Here is a 19,143-nt window from a genome sequence, read left to right as displayed (position 1 = left end):
TCAACAATGGGCCTTTATTTTTGAGTCCCAGGGTTACTGATCTGACTCACCTTCCACGGGTGTATGCACACACTTAGACCCAAGCTGCTCATTGCCATCTGTAGGCACTAAAAAAGAAAAATTAAAAAATCAAGGTACATGGCATTAAACTCTCACATTACTCAGTCCAGTGTCATGAGCTTCTCAATCTCAAGAGTCAGGAAATGAGGAGAAACACTAACTAAGCAGTTGGTCATTGGTCATCAACAAGCCAAGATTCTGCCATCCTCCTCTCCCCCGATCTTTGCCATTTGAACATTAAGTTCCATCCCAGAATCTCCCCAACACTCAGGAAGCTACAGAGAAAGGAAATGAGATGCTTGCTGAAAGCAGGGGAGCAGAGACCACTGCAGATCTTGCCAAAGATCTTTCCACATTCACTGTGTGGTTCAAGTCATCCTCACATCCTTCCTTCCCCTCAGAGCTCTGCACTATGGTAAGCAATTATGTTCTTGTTATGTTGGAGGGGAAAGAACCAGTCCATGGAGTCAGAAAGACCTGGAAGCAGTCTTTATTCTATCTTGGACACATCATTCAACTTCTCTAAGCCTTAGTTTTTACACCTGTAAAATGGAGATACCACTATTTACTTCACAGAGTTGGTTTGCTTTAAAGGATAACATAGATGCCTAGCAGATGAGGCGTCTAACAAATGATATGGGTGAAATCCACTTTTCCCCTAGCTTTATTTTTTCAAGTGGATGGATCCTCACCAAAGACCATGACCTTGTGGCCCCACCCCTCAATCTTCCAGTGTAGCCAGAGTGAGTTAATTTCTGTCTAGTAAATTTCACAAAAGGATCCAGGCACTTGTGGCTCAGTCCCTTCTTTCTCTACTGAAGAGAGCGGGGAGAGGCTGGTTTAAATCTTCTCACCTATGACAAAATGCGTTTTCCTCCGCCCTCAGCCATGGGGTAAGCCAAGAGACGTGTTCTCCTGAATTAGTGGGCAACTCTAGTTCACAGGCAATTTGGCAAGCCAGGTGGCCTGCTCTGTACCATGCCCTCCAACATCATTCTTTTAGTAACGAAGTTGTTACTCTGGTCTCTTTCTGCCTAACTCCTATGTCTGTATCTTAATTGGTTCTGACTCCCGGGAAGGGAGATGTTATCTACTAGCTCCCTACATTCCAAAAATAGTTACTATTATCTCAACAATGAACTAAATTATTTCTTCATCTTTCTATGTCCGTGGCCCAGAGTGAATAAACCACTTACTGTAGTTCTCGGCCAGGACAGGCACCAGACCACACTTGCCCGCTGTGTAGATGAATCCTCCATCTAAGCTCACGGCATCAGCTTCTCCTTTCTGAAGTTAAGAAATAAATCAGTAGCACAACAGTGAGGCTGTGATCCTGTCTCACTGACCCTCAGAGGTTTCCACCTTGTTGACTTCATGTCACATGTCCTTGTGATAAACCCAATCATGGATCACCCAAAGCTTCTGCCACACAAACATGGGGTTTGCAAAACTGGACATGCTTTTGGCCCATTGACCCAGGAACAAGAGCCCAACCCATGTCATGCTCCCTGGCCCTCTCTGTGTCCCCTCATGAAACCAATGCTGAGTACTGGACATGTCTCACCACACTTGCTTTGTGACCACTGTCACTCAAAAATCCACATGGCCAGACTCAGGGAACATATTTAATATGCTTCCGTGGAACACGTTTTCTTCCACATGATGGTGTTTAATTCTGTTCCCCTAACCCCATTAGCACTATACTCAGAGCCCCAGCACAGCAAAGATTGTCAATAAATAATTAATTTCTCTAATTAAATAATTTATTAATAATTAACTTGTTATTTTAATCAATGAAATTTTCCAACAACAGAGCAAAATAAGTACACTTACAGTCTTAGATAAGGTCATCGAGACAAAAACACACAGACACACACACACTTTTCACTTAAAACAGTAGTAACTATAGAAGCAAAAACTTATCAAGCCCTTACAGTGGACCAGGCCCTTTCTAACCACTTCACAGTGATTACCTCAGGGATTCCTTACAGAATCCAGTAAGGTGGGTACTATAATTCTCCCCCTTTATACATTAGCAAACTGAAGCAGAGAGAGGTTAAATAATTTGCCTGATAAATAGTCACTAAGACTTAAATTCAGGCAGTTTAATTCCTTAACTTCTGTTTGTGACCACACACAGTCTCCAGGATCTGACTACTCCAAAGGACACATCCCTAAAAACTACTTTATATACATTTTTTTCATCCATAAAATGGGTGATAAATATACATCATAGGCTTATTGTGAGGATTAAATGAATTAATGAAAGTTAAGAGCTCATAAACATGCTTGACACACAGTAGGGAACTCCAGAAATACTAGCTGTCATGACTATTAAAGATGAACTCAGAAATATTGATGGTTATAGAACAAAAATCTTCAATCCTAGGCAGGCTCCTAGGCAGGATGCCCCTCAGGGCTCCCTGGACTCCAGAGCTGATCACCAAAGGAGTCTGGGTCTTGGGCAGGCTCTGCGTTTCTACCAAGCCTACCATATTATCTATAATAGCAAAAGATTTGGAAATAATCCAAATATAGACATTTAGAAATTGGTTAAATAAATTGAGGCAGAAATATTTGATGAAATATTATGCAGCCATTAAAATCATATTTTAAGTGAATTCATTACCTAAAAAAGTGCTCACCAACTGTGCTCACGACTTTAATAATAACAATAGCTAACATTTATTGGCTCTTTACTATATGCCAGGCAATGTTACAAGCACTCAAATTCATCTAATCCTTATTATTGACAAATTTAGGAGACTGTATAAATTGCAAGATCTTAATCTTATCGGTTTGTGCCAGAGAGATTTACCAAAATTAGGATCCTCTTTCTTAACAAAGTTTGTATGTCTCCTAAGTTTGTCAGTTTTTCATCCTTTTATTTATAAATTTATTTTTTCTAGTCACAAAAATATTATCTGCTCATAGAGAAATAGAAAGTTAATAACAACACAACTTCATAACTCAGAAATTATGTGGTGATGATCTCCGAGTTATGAAGTTGTGAATGATTTTATTTATTTTTCGTTTCTCCTCCAGCATGTAATTTTTTCTTTTTTTTGAGGAAGATTAGCCCTGAACTAACTACTGCCAGTCCTCCTCTTTTTGCTGAGGAAGACTGGCCCTGAGCAAACATCCATGCCCATCTTCCTCTACATTATACGTGGGACGCCTACCACAGCATGGCTTTTGCCAAGCGGTGTCATGTCCACACCCGGGATCTGAACTGGCGAACCCTGGGCTGCCAAGAAGCGGAACGTGCGAACTTAACCACCGCGCCACCGGGCCGGCCCCCAGCACATAATATTTTTATCACCAGAAAACATATTAAAGTCATGACTAAAGGATTGAGAAGGTTGATTTGCCCTCACCATCCAAAGGGGCCCCGACCACCCCCTGGGATGTCACCCCACTTCCTGCAGCTCCTAGGCAGGATGCCCCTCAGGGCTTCCTGGACTCCAGAGCTGATCACCAAAGGAGTCTGGGTCTTGGGCAGGCTCTGCGTTTCTACCAAGCCTGAGCTGGAGGGGCCTGTTGGGTGGAGTAGGGTGGGGCTTTGGAGGGTGGGGGGCAGCACACAACAGATGCATCTCAGCCGCAAGGCTGACAGGAAGGCATCTGGGAAGGGGGCAGAAAGGCCATGTGTCTGTGTGTCTGAGCTCAGCTGTGGAGTGGGGCCCTGCTTACCACGATGGCAGCGATGCAGTCTTCAGTGGTCTCCTCTGTGGTGCACTCTAAGGCGCCACCGCTCACAGCACTCCACTCGTCACACTTGGTCCTCTCATGTTGGCCCACTGAGCACCAGAGCACCCTCTGGGGGTCTTCCACAACTGGGATGAGTGAAGAAGAGCCAGGCATCCAAAGGAAGACCCAAGATGGGTCTGGGGGTTTAGTGCCACTGGCTAATGGCTGCCCGATGGAGTCCCTACTGACAGCAGCTGAGTTCTCATATCTCATGCCCACATCACCACTCATTCCTGCCTATCACCCCCAAGAGAAATGGGGAACTCGGTTCTCAGAAAAAGCAGGGAAGGCAGAGCAACTCCCCTCCCTCCTGAACTCACCTGCTCAGGCATCACCACCTCCAGGGAGGCCTCTGAGCACCAGCCCAGCTCAGGGCCTTCAGGGGTTTTCTCTTACAGGATGGGGTTCTCCCACCCAGGAAGCATTCCCAGGTGGTAGTCACGGGCTCTGTTCTGGAAGGGCCTGCTTGCTCTCCCCTTACCCAATGTCTCTGCTCACCACTGTATGCCCAGGCCTAACACAGTGGCTCTTGTAGATACTCAATAACTATTGGCTGATGACTAAATGAATTTTAAAAAAGAAAGAAGGAAGGAAGAAATGAACCATAGGGATCCAGAGGAAGGCAGGAGCTGGATTAAAACCTTCTGAAATTCTATTTCCACTCCTGATGGTGGCAGAGGCCACGTTCCCACTTCAGTTTAGGATGGGCTATATTCCCATTCAAACAGAACTGCCTCAGGGAAACTTGACCCTGGTTAATACAAGGGAGCCAGAACCATCATTACTTCAAGTGTCTGTAATCAGAAGGTCCTGAAAACCCTTTTGTGGTCTCAAAATTCAGGCCTTTTCCCCAGCTCAGCAGAAAATCCCTTCATTAACCCAACGCAGTTGGTAGCGCCCTTGGGCTCCCAGGCCAGTGAAGGTTGGGTGAGGCCTGCAGGCACCAGGAAAGCCTCTATGGCCCCCATCCTGTGTGCTGCCCTCCCAGGACCTTGCATACCTCTCCTTAGATGCTGAATGGCAGCTGAATATTCATATCCCAAGTACAGCTTGGCATCCATCTTAGGTGGGACTCTTAAAAACCCAAGGGTGGCGTCTGTAAACAGCAGGTCCTTCCCATAAGGAGAGCCAAAGAGCTGGAATGCTAAATTCTTGTCACTTCCAAAAATTTCCTGTTCAAAGGATAAAAGAAACAGTGAAGGAAGGAGGCTGGCATAGAGAAATAAAGGGAAAACAAACCCCACACCAGACAGGAAAAGAGAAAGGGTGAGAAATATGAGCACCTGAGAGTGAAGACAGTGGCCAAGGCCCTCGGCAGTCCCTATGCTCACAGGGGGCCCGAGTCTCTGTCCGAGGAACGCTTTACTCAAACCCCAGCTTGTCCACCTTTGAGTCTCAGGGAAACTGCCAGGGGCTGCCCCCAGGTCTGTAGGATGGGGTACAGGTCACCGTGTGCCAGGCAGCTGCCCCTCTCCAGTGCTATGTTCCCCCAGGGCAGTCCTTGAAGACTGCCTCATTCGTGGCTCTCTGATTGCCCAGAGTGTCTCTAGTGGTCTCTATTCTGGAGCGGCTTGTGATCTGGGACCCTGCCATCAAGCCTGAAGGTCAGGAGTCCTGGGCTTGGCTCCCAGACCAGACCAGCACTGAAGGATCTCAAGCAGTCCCCTTCGCCTGTGACTCCCACTGACCAGCCCCAAAGCAGTTCCTGGCGGGAGCTGATGGTAACACCTACCCACACACTCTTTCCAGTATCTGTCTGCTTTTTGCTTTTGCAGTGGCTATGCATGAAATGTCACTTGCTGCCTTCTCTGGCAAACCCCCACACTTCCAAGGGGTGCACACAGCTTACTCCCCAGGGCCCAGGAATCTTCCCAGATATAATACCCTGCAAATCAGTCCCTCTGTCCTCTGCAAAGTACACACTCCACATCCCCAAGGCTGTGCCATCTCCTCTAGTGATCATTTGTATGTACAATATACTCATTGTATCTTCCACATTCCTTTCTAAGCGACTCAAGGGCAAGTCTTTGTCTAGTTCATCTCTGAATCCCCAGTGCTGAACAGAGAGTGCTGACAGAGATGGGACAGGGTGATGAATGAGGGCTGGCTGGGAGAGACTGCCACCAACGCAGGACAGAGGGAGAATGCTCACGGCCGGGTACCTGCAGCTGAGGGATCACAGGCCAATGGGATAATAATGGAACATTTCGTGGAGGAGGGGCATCTGCACTGCATCCTGAGGATTTCTTTAGAACTGAAAAGAATAAAATGGGACAAGGAAGGTCTTCTGCAAAGAGTCTTTGGCCTTCTGGGTCGATGATGCTAGGCGAGGGTTTTATGGCCTCTGCTGTCTATAACATATACAGCCTAAGTGTCTTGTCAGTGAAGCAGATGATGTGTGCCGTGGGTCCTGCTGTGTCCTACATCCAGAAGGACTTCCAGAGTGGCTAGGACGGTATTAAGGAAAATGCCCCAAATCCAAGCAGGAACCCCTAAGCAGGAGGGGAGTACAGTGGGTGGGGATACCTGGGCCCGGTTAAGAAGCTCCCAGATCAAGTCCTCCTTGCCGTCCACGCTTCGAGCCACAATGGCGTGAGAAGGGACCAGGGCTAGGTGACACTCTTTATATTCCTCCACTGGCTTCCGGACCATGTCCCTGCAGAGCAGCTGATAGTCATCCCTGTCGACCCTGTCTGGCAGGTTCTCTAGGGGAGGAAAGCCCAGATGAGCCGACTGCAGGCCGAGCCATGAGCTCTGGTCCCTGCTCCTCACTGCATCACCAACTGTCTGACCTTGTTGAAACAACTTTCGAGGCCCAAGATGAAGCCGCTCCTACCTGGGATGCCATGTCAGCAGACGAAAACGTAGACAACGTCTTTTGCCTGTAAGTGCTCCACTTGACGAGAAACACAGTGTATTCCGTCAGCCAATCGCCAGATGCCAAGCCAGCTCTGGGCTCTATACTTATTTCCTTGTTCCTTCTCACCCCAAACAAGGTTGACCACATGACCCCAAACCAATCAGATATTTTCTGTTTTTCTCTTCCTTGCTCTTTATTCTTCATCCTATGAGAGCTCCCTGCCTTCTGCCCCATTTTGCAGTTAGAATGGAGACTGTCCACTTCATGAAGTGTTAAAGTTTGTTTCTATCACCTAAATTGACTTCTTTAATCATTCTTTTTTTTAACAACCTAAAGAGGACTGAAAGGGAATCTTTTCCAAATACATTTTATACCGATGAGAAACCTGAGGCCTCGGGAGATGACATGACTGGTTCTCACCACAGACAGACAAGGGCTGGGAGGCGTGCTTGGCCCAGGGCCACTCTGACTGCCTCCCATCTCTGTGGCTCTGCTAATGTGAATGGTGACAGAAATGTTTTCCGAGCGCTCACAGCACACCAAAGACTGTGCTGAAGGCTCTCCACACTCTTTTTCGTTTAGGAACATGATTATCCCATTCTAGAGATAAGTAAACTGAGGCTGAGGGAGGTGAGGTAACTCGTCAAAGTCTCAGCTAGTCTGAGGCTGACACGTCGCCATGCTGGGAAAACCCAGGTCCCCCACCAAAGCAGCAACTGCCCTGGATGCAGAGGCTGCTGCGGAAAGGCCATGGAAGGGTTGAGGGGTGGATGGAGGCCTGGGGGCCCGGCCATGGCACTCTATAGGTACAAGAAGGACCAGAAAACCTTGTGAGGAAAACAGGCTCTTCGGTTCCCCTTGTCTAGGTATTAGAAGGTGTTCTGGGTTGAACTGTGTCAGCCCCAAAATTCGTATGTTTGAAGTCCTCACCCCCAGTACCTCAAAATGTGACCTTATTTGGAAATAGAGATGTAATTAGTTAAGATGAGGTCCTACTGGAGTAGGGTGGGCCCCAATCCAGCATGACTGGTGTTCTCCAAAAAAGGGGACATTTGGACACAGACAAGACATGCATACAGGGAGAACGTCACGTGAAGAGAAAAACAGAATTTGGGGAGACGCAACTACAAGCCAACGAATGCCAAGATTGCCAGCAAACCACTAGAAGCCAGGAGAAAGGCAGGGAACAGACCCGCCCTCAGAACCTTCAGAAGGAACCAACCTTGCCAACGTCTTGATCTTAGAATTCTAGCCTCTAGAGCTATGAGACAATACAATTCTGTTGCTTAAGCCACCCAGTTTGCGGCACTGTTATGACAGCCCTAGAAAACTAATACAGGTCTTTGGGGTTGACAAAAATCTCATATTGAAGGAGTACTATTAGGGCTCTTGTGAATGGTTACAATTTTAATTAGATATGTCCTAGAGAAAACACATTTTGAATCCTTATATTAAAAGAAAAAATTTTACCGGCCGGCCCCGTGGCCGAGCGGTTAAGTTCACGCGCTCCACTTCGGTGGCCCAGGGTTTCGCCGGTTCAGATCCTGGGTGCGGACATGGCACTGCTCATCAAGCCATGCTGAGGCAGTGTCCCACGTGCCACAACTAGAAGGACCCACAACTAAAATATACAACTATGTACTGGGGGGCTTTGGGGAGAAAAAGGAAAAATAAAATCTTTAAAAAAGAAAAAGTTTTAAACGATTTAGTAATGTTTGAATTAAACTAAAAGAATCAATATGATCTAATATCTTCAGAAAGAAAGAACTTTTCTACCTCAGTCACCCAAGGGCCCAGTGGTGGCAGCAGCGGCCCAGCCACACTCATTTTCACCCCCAAAAGCCCAGCGGATGGTCCCTCGTAAACTTCTACTTAAGAGGCAATGAGGGCTCTTGTAGAAGAGCAGACGAGTGGCCTTCGGCAAAGGTCAGTCAGCATGGTCTGGGACGACCTGTGGCTCTGGGAAAGTGAGGATGTTTTCAAATACTTCAGGGTGAGTGTTAGAAGAGGCTGCCCACTGGAATAGCTCAGGTACCGCGAGCAACGAGAAGAAAGAACAATTATTTGGAACAATTTGATTCTGAAAGATGAAACCCAGAGATAACCCCACTAATTAAAATTACTGATAATAAAACAGGCATCAGTTGCCAAAATGCTAATGAACTGGGTCATTGTGTAATAATGAGGGGACAGAGGACTGGGAATGGCCGAACACGGGAACAGAGGACACTAAACTTCTATTTCATGTTAGAGGGAAACGCTAGGTTGGGAGGAACTAGGCCCACGTAAAAACGAGGACTCAAAATTCTCATGGAGGTAGCAGACATTTGTTTTAAAAGTGACCTTAGCATAGTGAATATACATTTGGTTTTAAACATCTTGAGTGATACAAGTGTGGTCTGTATCTGACAGAAATTTAATTGGTTATAAAAACCCAGACTCTGTAACCTCAACTTGTCTGAAATACTACTTTGTTTGCTTCTGGTAAATTGCCCAAAATTCTGGAAAGTTTCTTTGGGTTTTTTTTTTTAATATAGAAATAGAGAAGAAATACTTTTTTGCCCATGGTAATGAAGCTGTTGCAACAGATTTAATTGTAGATGTGCTAATAAGTTTTGAAATCATTAAAATAATTTGCGTGTTTGAAGAATTTAGGAGCCATTTATAATGAAGTGTTCAGGAGTATGTGATTAAATTTGAAATTGATATTTCGGTGACAAGAGAATTTGATTATTAAAACTTGTGTTGTCTTACTAGCTGGTAAGTATGGTTTAAATGCTCAGAAAATTTGTTTAGTAGATTTATAGACTGAATAATTTGAGCACTAAACAAAGTACAAAAGAACAGAAATTTTTTTATACAAAAATTCTCCTGTTTCATTAAAGATCTTGTCACCCATCTCTAGACGGAAGGAAACTTTCAGGCAGGAACCAGTTCCCCGGGCCAGGCTGTGGCCCACATGATTCTTCCTCCATCCAGAACTCACCAAACACGGTCGTATGCCTCACGAAGGCCACATCCCCCGCACCATCCTGCAGACACCTGAGGGACAGGACACCTGTGTTCAGGCCACCGTCTGTGACTCGGGCTTCTCCCTCCCCCATGCAGCCCTCTGAGGCTCTGCCGGGACCACTGGCTCACAGGGCTTTGCCCACAGTTTCCTGGGCTTCTGACTGTCCCCACAGAGGCGATGGCCCTGTGTGAGGGGCTGTGAATCCCCACAGCCAAGCCCAGGTCGGAAGCAGGCAGGAGCCCCGTGAGCCACAGCCCAGGCCACTCTGGGGAGGGACCGTCACCTTCCTCTTCCAAGCCAGCCTATAGCAACAGATTTTTTTTTTTAAGTAAAAGTTTAAAGTCTTTTACATGGAGGATAAAAACTCTGGATCGTCTTGGATTCCTAGCCAATTTCACTCCAGTTTTTAGTGGTAGCCATTTCTCTTACAGGCATGGAGTATGGAGAGGTGCCCTCAAGGGGCTGAGAGGGAGCCGGGGAGAGGCAGGCACATGTCCCTGACACGGGGAGATGCTCAGGCAGAAAGAAGCAGGCCAGGAGGTCCTGGCCTTTGGCCCGGCCAGGAGCCCGAGCCTGTGTCTGTGGATCCCAGAGTCCCAGAGACAGGTCTGTCCCCTCAGCCCTCCCTGGTCCAGGAGGGCAACACAGGCAGATCTCAGACTCTGGGGAGACAGGAGGGGCTCCCACACAGAAGATTGCTCCTCAGGATGGTTAGGAGTGAGGGTGGGTCGTGGGAAGCACTCAGGACGGGGGTTTCACACTGATGCTCTAGGTGGACGGGGCAGGCCCTGTCTACTCCGTGTGCCTTAGTTTCCCCATCCTTAGTGTGAGAGGGAGGAGCAGAGGGGTCTCACTCACTTGAAGGCTCCTGAATAGCCGAAGTACGGTTCTTGGGAGGAACAGGCACACTTGTCTGTCCCTTTCCCCGCACACAGTTGACACAGGCTGGGGAACTTCTTCCCATCCACACAGGGGACGCAGCTGCTGGAGAAGAACTTGGCCACTGCTGCTCAACACAGACACACAGACCTCAGGGCATGAGCTGGCCGGGGCCTCTGGGTTGTGCATGCGTGTGAGTGAGCGGCTGTATGTGAGAGCCCATGAGTCTGCTGCACACACTTCCCAGGACTGTCCTGAAGAAGTGAGTATTCATGGGCCGGCCAGGTGCAGCCTGCCAGAGGTGGCTGACAGTGCGGGTGCCCAAGGGAGTAGATGACCGGGGTCCCTGTGCATTCAGACATCACATTCACAACATGGGCCAAGGGCTCCAGCCCGTGAGACACTTCCCTGCCTCTCCACTGCAGGGCACAAGAGCTGCTGACCTACACTGAGTCAAGTTGCATCCTAGCGCCCCTCATCTTGTTAACTAAAAACACAGAGGCTCTAGGGGGGCCGGGCAGAACTCTAACCACGACAGGAACCCTTGACAGCACCCTTTACCTCAGGACATGGTCCCACCCACCCTTCTCCCCTTCTGTGATCAAGGGGCTGTGGTGGCTCATGGGGATCCCTCTTCCGGGAACCCACAGGAGTGGGTTGGGATAACTTGCCTAGCGGGGAGTGGGGGCATCTCAACAGCCACCTCACAACCGCCCAGACAGACATCCAGCAGAGTCTGACACTGAGGCAAGTGGGAACCCCAAGAGAGGGCAAACATGGGCAGAGCTGTGGCCCAGGCTCAGCACTCCATTTGATCCCAGCAGCCCCTTGTCCCTGTTACGGAAGAAACATGCATGTTCCAGAGCTGGCTGGACTCAGAAAGACGCACTTTTGCAGAGCACAGACAGATCTGGCCTTCACCTTTCAAGGGCTGAAAGGGCACCTAGGCTCACCTTGGGTCATCACAACCACCAAGAAGACTGGAGTACACAAAAACTCATGGCTCCGTCCACTCAGCCCCCCTTGCCTTTGTCCCAAGTCCCCACCTAAGGCACGTTCACCTGACAGTGATCGTATGGCCCCAATACAATCCGTATGGGCGACTGGAGTCGGAGCCCTGCCTGCAGGCACACAGCCCCAGCCAGCTTACCTTCTTGGAAGGGGTCAGAGGGAAGAAGCAACCCGATAGGGATGTTCCACCCAGCAGACCTGCCAAGGCCCGTGTGGCAGGACTTCTTGCCTTGGAGCTGGTTCAGCTGGAAGTCGCTGGCCTTCTTCACCAGGGCTACGACATAATGGTGGGTTTGTGGATCTGCAAAGGAGCAGAGAAAAAGAAAGGCCAAAGGAAGATGCCACATTGTCGCTACTAACCTTCTGGAGTGTGCAATGGGGAACTTGAGGGGATCCTAGGACCTGCACCAACCCCTGGTAAGCAGGCAGAAAAGGAAAGGAAAAAAGCCTTTGATTGACAGGAGAAAGAAAACTGTCCCTTTGCAAGTCAATAAACACTAGCTCCTTTTCTGCTGGCCCCTCCAAGCCGTTGGAGACATGAGCCAGTATGGGGGGAGGGCACCAGCTTTCCAGGGCCTACAGAGTGCTCTCAGAGAGAGCTTCAGCTCCTAGTCCTTGTGATGTTACTGTTTCTCCCAAAGGGCTTTTCTCCACTCTCTGCTTCTCTGTCTGCAGCCCAGACACAAAGGTGAAGATGTGAGAGGAAAGACGCAGGATTTTGCCAGGACCCTGCAAGTTGGAGTCAAATTGAGGCGGGCTGTGCTCACGCACACACCGATGACACTAATGGATAAGTATGGGGAGGAGGCAAAGCCCCACTCTTCGACTGTCTCCAAACCTCTCCTCACTACAGACACAGGCCCGTGTTCTGTAGCACCTGCAGGGGACTGAGCACAGGGAAGAGGCTGTCAGAGCCCGTGTGTCTCCAGTGACGGGCCTCCTTTGATGCAATCCCACTGGATGACGGACTCTGGACAGCACTCCCCCTCTCCTCCAGCAGCACCAAGGGCATGTCCATCAGGACACACAAAGTTCACAGCTTCCCAGAGAGCCAGCATCCAGCCCTCATGGGTCAGCACAGGTGACAGCCTCCTTCAGTCCAAAGAGCTCCTGCAAGTTTGTTCCTTGCATGTGTAACGCTGACCGAGTCACTGTCTCCCCCATGGCTGCAGTGTCAGACCAGAGACCTGGGTCCCCGGGGAGAACACACCTCTTTTTGACCCATAGAACTCTGCCACGACGGGTTTCAGGTTGTAGGGGGCCAGGCCTGCTTCAAACACCAAACCTCCATCGATGGTCACAGCGTCTGCTTCCTTTGCCTGGAAGAGAAGAGACCAGCCCACGGATGGAGCCCCTCCGCTCTGAGGAGGGCTCACCTGCCCTCTGCCAAGGACACCTGCCCACAGATACTTGCATGGCTCAGACCTCCTCCGCCTCCCTCGCGTTGGCTCCAATGTCACCTTCTCCGTGAGCCTTTCTCCAGCAACACTCCTAACTACTAACTCACGAACGCTGGATGCCCCTTGGTTTTTCTCCTCAGCCCTTGTCAACCATCTGACAAACTTTCTTTATTGTCCGCCCTCCCGTTTGCAATGTAAGCTCCACCAAGGCTTACATTTTTTTTTTGTTTTTGTCCTCCTGAATCCCAGCACCTACCGGAAGCAGGTGTTCAACAAATGTCTGTTGGATTAGAGAGTGAATAAATTGCACAATGCTTCCTCCTCAAGAAGTCACGTTTTGACTTTCAAAGGCTCTTTCAGATCTAGATTCCTTTTCAAGGATCTGTCAGCCAAGGATTCCTTCCTTCCTGCAAGAGGCAGCAAGCTCACAGCCTCCTCTCGGAAAGGAGGTTGGATCATTTCCCTACTCATCATGGAAATCATTCTTTTTATTCATTTCTTAATTGACATTTAACATTATTTGGCTTTTTCTGAATTTAGTATTGTGTTTCTATATATTTGCCTCCTTTTCCCCACCCCATTTTTTCTTATATATATTTTACAACACATGTACATATATATGTGTGTACATACATATGTGCTAAAAACAAGACAATAGGCCGAAAAAGGAGTTGCTTATGCTAAGTCCCATGTCACCAAATCGAGACTTAACTTAACTACAGTTTCAGCCTCTCCCAGAAATGGAATCTTAAACTAGTCAATCTGGAATCACCTGATCAGCACTGGTGAGGCCATGGGCCTGACAGACGCCCACCATCCCCTAAAGAAAGATGACCTTGCCACAACCAATCCACCTTGTTGCCTAGTAAAACCTCCTTGTTCCTGCTCCCTTCTGCCTATAGAAGTCTCTCTTTGTACAGCTCTTTGGAGCTCTTTTCTACCTGCTGGATTGGATGCTGCCTGATTCATGAATCATTGAATAAAGCCAATAAGATCTTTAAAATTTACTCTGAGTTTTGTTTTTCATCACATATATGTATGTGTGTGTTTATATAAAATAAATATAAACATGTATAAAGTTGGTACTCCACTAGTTGCATGTATCAGAACTCAACTTAAATCAACTTAAGAAAGGGAGGGATTTAGTATAAAGGTAAAGGACCAAGAAGGCCACTGGGCCTGGTGAGCACCATCAAGGTCAGAAGCAATAAGAATGGACACTGGTTTCAGTCCATCTCCGTGGGCTCCAGCTCATGCCTGTGGTTCCAGGTTCTTCTTGTTCTTCTCCACTTTATACACATCTTCCACTCCTGACTGCCTCCTCCTCAGGTTCCAACCTCAGATGCTGAGACAATAGTCTCATAGAGATTCTTTAACGAGCTCCCACAATTGCATAAGGTCAAATTCCTGTAACAAATCAATCCTCCTCTCTTTGTATATGAATTAGAGAAAAATAAGTAAATCAAAGTTTGTGTTCATCTTTATGACCCTTACTGAATATTTCCAAATTGTTTTCCAGAAATGATGTAGAAATGTAGAATGACAGTAGCAATGCGTACCAATTTCATGCAAACCTACCAGCAAGAAATGCTGTCATATAAGAAATGTCCTTACATTACCAGGTATAAAATGTTATTTTAAGAATTGTTTTATTTGCATTTCTTCAATTATTAAAAAGGGTGAGCATTTTCCTTTATTATTTCGTCTGTTAGCTGTAATTTCTTTTCTGTGAGTGCTTTGTTTATAGCTTGTTATTCTTAAGCATTTCTTGTAAATTTAAATGACATCTTTATACAGTTTTTACAACATACTGTTTTGTCACAGTCGATATGAATGTATTTTTTTGTAGGCTTAGGGCTTTAAAAATTTTTTTCTTTGTCACAGATTTAAAATTTTTACATTTCCGAATTTGTCTACTTTTGTGATTTATCTTCTTATGTCCATCTCTGTTAGATTGAGTCAACTCCCAGATTCAAGCTGGGGGTTTATTTTGGTAAACGGATTAAAAATTTCCCTTGACTTTTTTTTCTAAGTGGCTGCCCAGTTGTCCAGCTAAAGAATCCTTTCTCAGCGGTTTGTTTGGAAAGTTTGTCGTATCATGCATCTATCTAAATCTGTGTGTATCTTACCTAAATATATTAAGCCTAGGGCCCCAGTCTCCTGATGTTGGACATTTATCATGGTCTGCATCTATATTATATCATGTAAATAATTAGATAGATGGAAGTTTATACAGAAGCTGGGAATGTATCCAAATTTTGTTGTCTCTCAGGTCTTCTACGTCTGCACCAGGACCCAGTTCTTTGTAACACTGTGATTTAAGTCTGTTACAGTTTCAGGTTGGCCTTAGTCACCCACAGCTAATTTTCTTTTCCATAATACTATTTATATTCTCATCCATGTGCTTTTTCTTAAGATTTTATAGTTATTTTATTGATTCTTTTAAAAAGACCGTATTTTGATGAAAATTATATAAAATTTATTAATTTTGGGAGAATATTCAAGTATATGATATTTACTCTTCCCATCTAGGAATATGGTATATGTTTTAATTTATTAATAAATATTGTTCATTTGTCCTAGACTTTTGTTTTGTTTTTGTTTTTTTGAGGAAGATTAGCCCTGAGCTAACATCTGCCACCAATCCTCCTCTTTTTGCTGAGGAAGACTGGCCCTGAGCTAACATCCGTCCCCATCTTCCTCTACTTTATATGTGGGACGCCTACCACGTCTGCACCCGGGATCCTAACTGGCGAACCCCGGGCCACCAAAGCAGAATGTGTGCACTTAACCGCTGCACCACCAGGCCGGCCCCTGTCCCAGACTTTTGTATTATATTTATAAGAATCTTATGGATCTCTCATATGACTTTTTTTTCTGAAACTTTTTTTTTGTACAGTATTTTAAAAGTAAATGAGGTGATAATTTCGGGCTATTTTTCCCCAACTAATAACTGTTGACATATGAAAATGACATTAATTGTGATATATTTTTTTACCAAACTAATTTATTCATTAATAAATAATTATAGTAACACTTCTCTTGATTCCACTATACTTTCTAAACATGCAATCATCTGAAAATATTGATATTTTGTTTGTTTCCCTTCATATGCATTTTATATATGACTGCAGTACCAGGAAATTCCAAAAACAATGTTAGGGAATAAGAGTGACACTAGAGCTTCTTGTTTTTTTCTGAGTCTTTATAGATTTCTCTTCCATTGCAATTCTGTCTTTGCTTTACCATAGGCATTTTCACTGAATCCTTCTCTATTTGTTTTTAATTATTATTATTATTATTGTTTTTACTATTAAAGAGCACCTATATTTTTCTCTACAGTCCCTGTACTTTCAGGTTTTCAGCTTATTTCTTTCTCCTCTATAGCACGGTCTAGTTCCCATGGGGAGAATGTTGTACTGAAGCAATAAACAATATAAGTCCAGAAAAAGAAAGGGAAGGTATGGGTTTTCTTCTGCTCTCCTTTAGGCAGCAGTGACTTACCGCAATGGCCTTGATGCACTCCAGGTAGGAGGTTCTCTTCACACAGACGACATGAGGACCATCTGCTGGAACGACTCTTCTCATATTCTGGCTGAAAGGGGAGCACTTACTGGCCTCATGAGTTGACACAGTGCACCATCTCACAGTTTTCACAGAGACAGCCAGGCACAGCCCTGGGGAGAGAGGCCAGAGGTTGAAGGGACCCATAGCACTCACCTTTCTCTGCTGGTGGAAGAGGTTAAAGACAAGGTCAAGTGTTGACTGTGTGGTACAAATTGGATTGGCTGCATGGCTCATAAATTGTCAGGTCCCATTTCTCTGATTTTGCCTTTCCTCTTGGAGAGAAAAGCCAAAAGCATCCCCAAAAAGTTACACATAGAATTACCATATGATGCAGAAATTCTACTGCTAAACATATACCCAAAAGAAGTGAAAACAGGGGCCGGCCCCGTGGCCAAGAGGTTAAGTTCGCGCACTCCACTTCCGCGGCCCAGGATTTCGCTGGTTTGGATTCTGGGTGTGGACATGGCACTACTCATCAAGCCATGCTGAGGTGGCATCCCACATGCCACAACTAGAAGGACCCACAACTAAAAATAAATATACAACTATGTACCAGGGGGCTGCGGGGAGAAAAAAGAAAAAATAAAATCTTTTAAAAAGAAAAAAGAAGTGAAAACATGTACTCAGATACATGCATTACACAAATAGTCATAGTAGCACTATTTGCAATCGTCCAAAAGGTGGGAACAATCCAAATGTACCTCAACAGATGAATGGATAAATAAAACGTGGTATAACCAGACAATGGAATATTATTCCGCCATAAAAAGGATGAAGTAGGGGCTGGCCAGGGGCATAGTGGTTAAGTTCCACCTCTCTGCTTCAGCAGCCTGGGGTTCACAGGTTCGGATCCCTGGCACAGACCTACACACACTGCTCACCAAGCCACGCTGTGGTGGTGTGCCACATATAAAATAGAGGAAGATTGGCACAGACATTCGCTCAGGGCCACTCTTCCTCATCAAAAAATAAATTAAATAAATAAACAAGTAAAATAAGAAAAAAAAAGAATGATGAACCTCAAAAATGTTATGTTAAATGAAAGAAGCCAGACACTAAAGGCCACACATTATATGATTTCATTTATATGAAACATCTGGAAAAGGTAAATCTATAGAGACAGAAAGCAAATTGGTGGTTTCCAGAGGCTGGGGAGAGGGGAATGGCACTGACTGCTTGATGGCTACGGGATTTTCTTTGGGGATGATGAAACTGTTTTGGAACTAGATAGAGGTGGTAGTTGCACAACATTGTGAGTGTGTTAAACACCACTGAATTGCACACTTTTAAATGATTAATTTTATATTTGTAAATTTCACCTTAAAAAAGAAAACGAATCGTATGGGAAGGAAGCTGTGGGCCTCGTGATTTAGTCCGTATCCTGACATTGGATGCTCTGACCTTACGTGGTACTAATTGCTGGAGCATTGAAATCAGTGCCTGTTTATTTCACTGGCATTTTAAGCTGTAGTAATTAGTGTAGAGAATATTACAAAGACAAAACGCTGTTTACAAATCTGCAGTATTTGAGCAAAATGTCATTTTAAATTAAATCTAGAAGATGAAAGCTATGGCAGTAACAGCTCCCAGCTTCTGATGAGGCCGTGGATGTCAGGCAGTGTGGCAAAAACATTACCCTCCTCTAATGTCCACAATTGTCCTGCCATTTAAATATTGATGTTCTCGTTTTGTAGATGAGATTAGGGGAAAAAAGAAAAGAAAAGAAAAAAACCTGTGTCAAGGACATTAAATAACTTGAGATGAAGCTAATGTTTGAACTACCCAGGTTTGCTTGAGTCTGAAATGTGTACTGCCTTTTAACCGTCTGTAAGTAGAAAATATCAAAAGACATGGGACAGCAGATGCCAAATTTCCTTAGACAGAATCCCATACCAAAGACAGGGAGTGACAAAAGGAGCCACTCAGCTATATTTGAAATAGCCTTTGATAGTAGCAGCCCAGGGCAAGAAGAGCAAGCCAGGGAATGGAATCACCCAGGCCACGTGCCCTGCAGAATTGAAACGTCTGGAGTAACAACAGCTCACATGTGCATTTTGAGCCTTTCCAAACACCTTACTCTGCTTGCTAATATAGATTGTTAAAACATTTTGTGCTTAGAGACAACTGGCAACAGCAGAGACAAGACAACTCTATAAATGAAAATAGCTTTGTGAGCAGGTTAAGTTATACAAAGAGCTACGACATACAACTGCAGTTTTTTTCTCTTTCTAAGACATGCACTTATTGGTAAAGCCTTTTTGAAAGTCTGTATTTTTAGTCATCACTGTGCTTATGTTCAAATGATTAAAACTGTAGCTTTTGCACTTCTAATTTTTTTAAGCGTGAGTGTAAAACAGGGTGAATGAAGTTTGCTAAAGAAAGCTAAAGTCTTGACAGAAACATGGTTTTAAAACAGAGAACTAAAAAAATGCAAAAAATAAAAATAAAAACAGAACAAAAAACCAACAGCAATATGGACTTCTGCTTCCACCTGTGAAAGAGTAACTGATATGGGACTTGCCGTAACACTTTAAACAACCAAAAAAAAAAAAGTATGAAAAAACTGTTTAAAAATATTGGACCACAGGAAGTAGAGGACTATG

The 19,143-nt window shown here is 45.4% G+C and overlaps 1 protein-coding gene across 2 annotated transcripts in view; it reads right to left on the bottom strand.

Annotated features, from left to right (window-relative positions):
* The window catches only part of LOC106823199 (inhibitor of carbonic anhydrase), a 53,899-nt gene that overhangs the window by 13,589 nt on the left and 21,167 nt on the right, over positions 1-19,143 (bottom strand). For both annotated transcript variants that reach the window (XM_044755146.2, XM_014828742.3), the window contains 10 exons: positions 16,478-16,650; positions 12,784-12,892; positions 11,713-11,874; positions 10,542-10,689; positions 9,657-9,712; positions 6,337-6,515; positions 4,811-4,982; positions 3,754-3,896; positions 1,257-1,347; positions 51-107 (listed from right to left, as the gene is read on the bottom strand). In XM_044755146.2, the coding sequence (XP_044611081.1) occupies positions 51-107; positions 1,257-1,347; positions 3,754-3,896; positions 4,811-4,982; positions 6,337-6,515; positions 9,657-9,712; positions 10,542-10,689; positions 11,713-11,874; positions 12,784-12,892; positions 16,478-16,561 (1,201 nt within the window). In that variant the 5' untranslated portion in view covers positions 16,562-16,650. The remainder of the gene's footprint in view (positions 1-50; positions 108-1,256; positions 1,348-3,753; positions 3,897-4,810; positions 4,983-6,336; positions 6,516-9,656; positions 9,713-10,541; positions 10,690-11,712; positions 11,875-12,783; positions 12,893-16,477; positions 16,651-19,143) is intronic.

The sequence above is a fragment of the Equus asinus genome, chromosome 21, assembly GCF_041296235.1.
Source record: "Equus asinus isolate D_3611 breed Donkey chromosome 21, EquAss-T2T_v2, whole genome shotgun sequence".
Taxonomy (NCBI): domain Eukaryota; kingdom Metazoa; phylum Chordata; class Mammalia; order Perissodactyla; family Equidae; genus Equus; species Equus asinus.
Note: the sequence above shows the minus strand (reverse complement) of the source record. Positions and strands in the feature narration are given on the sequence as shown.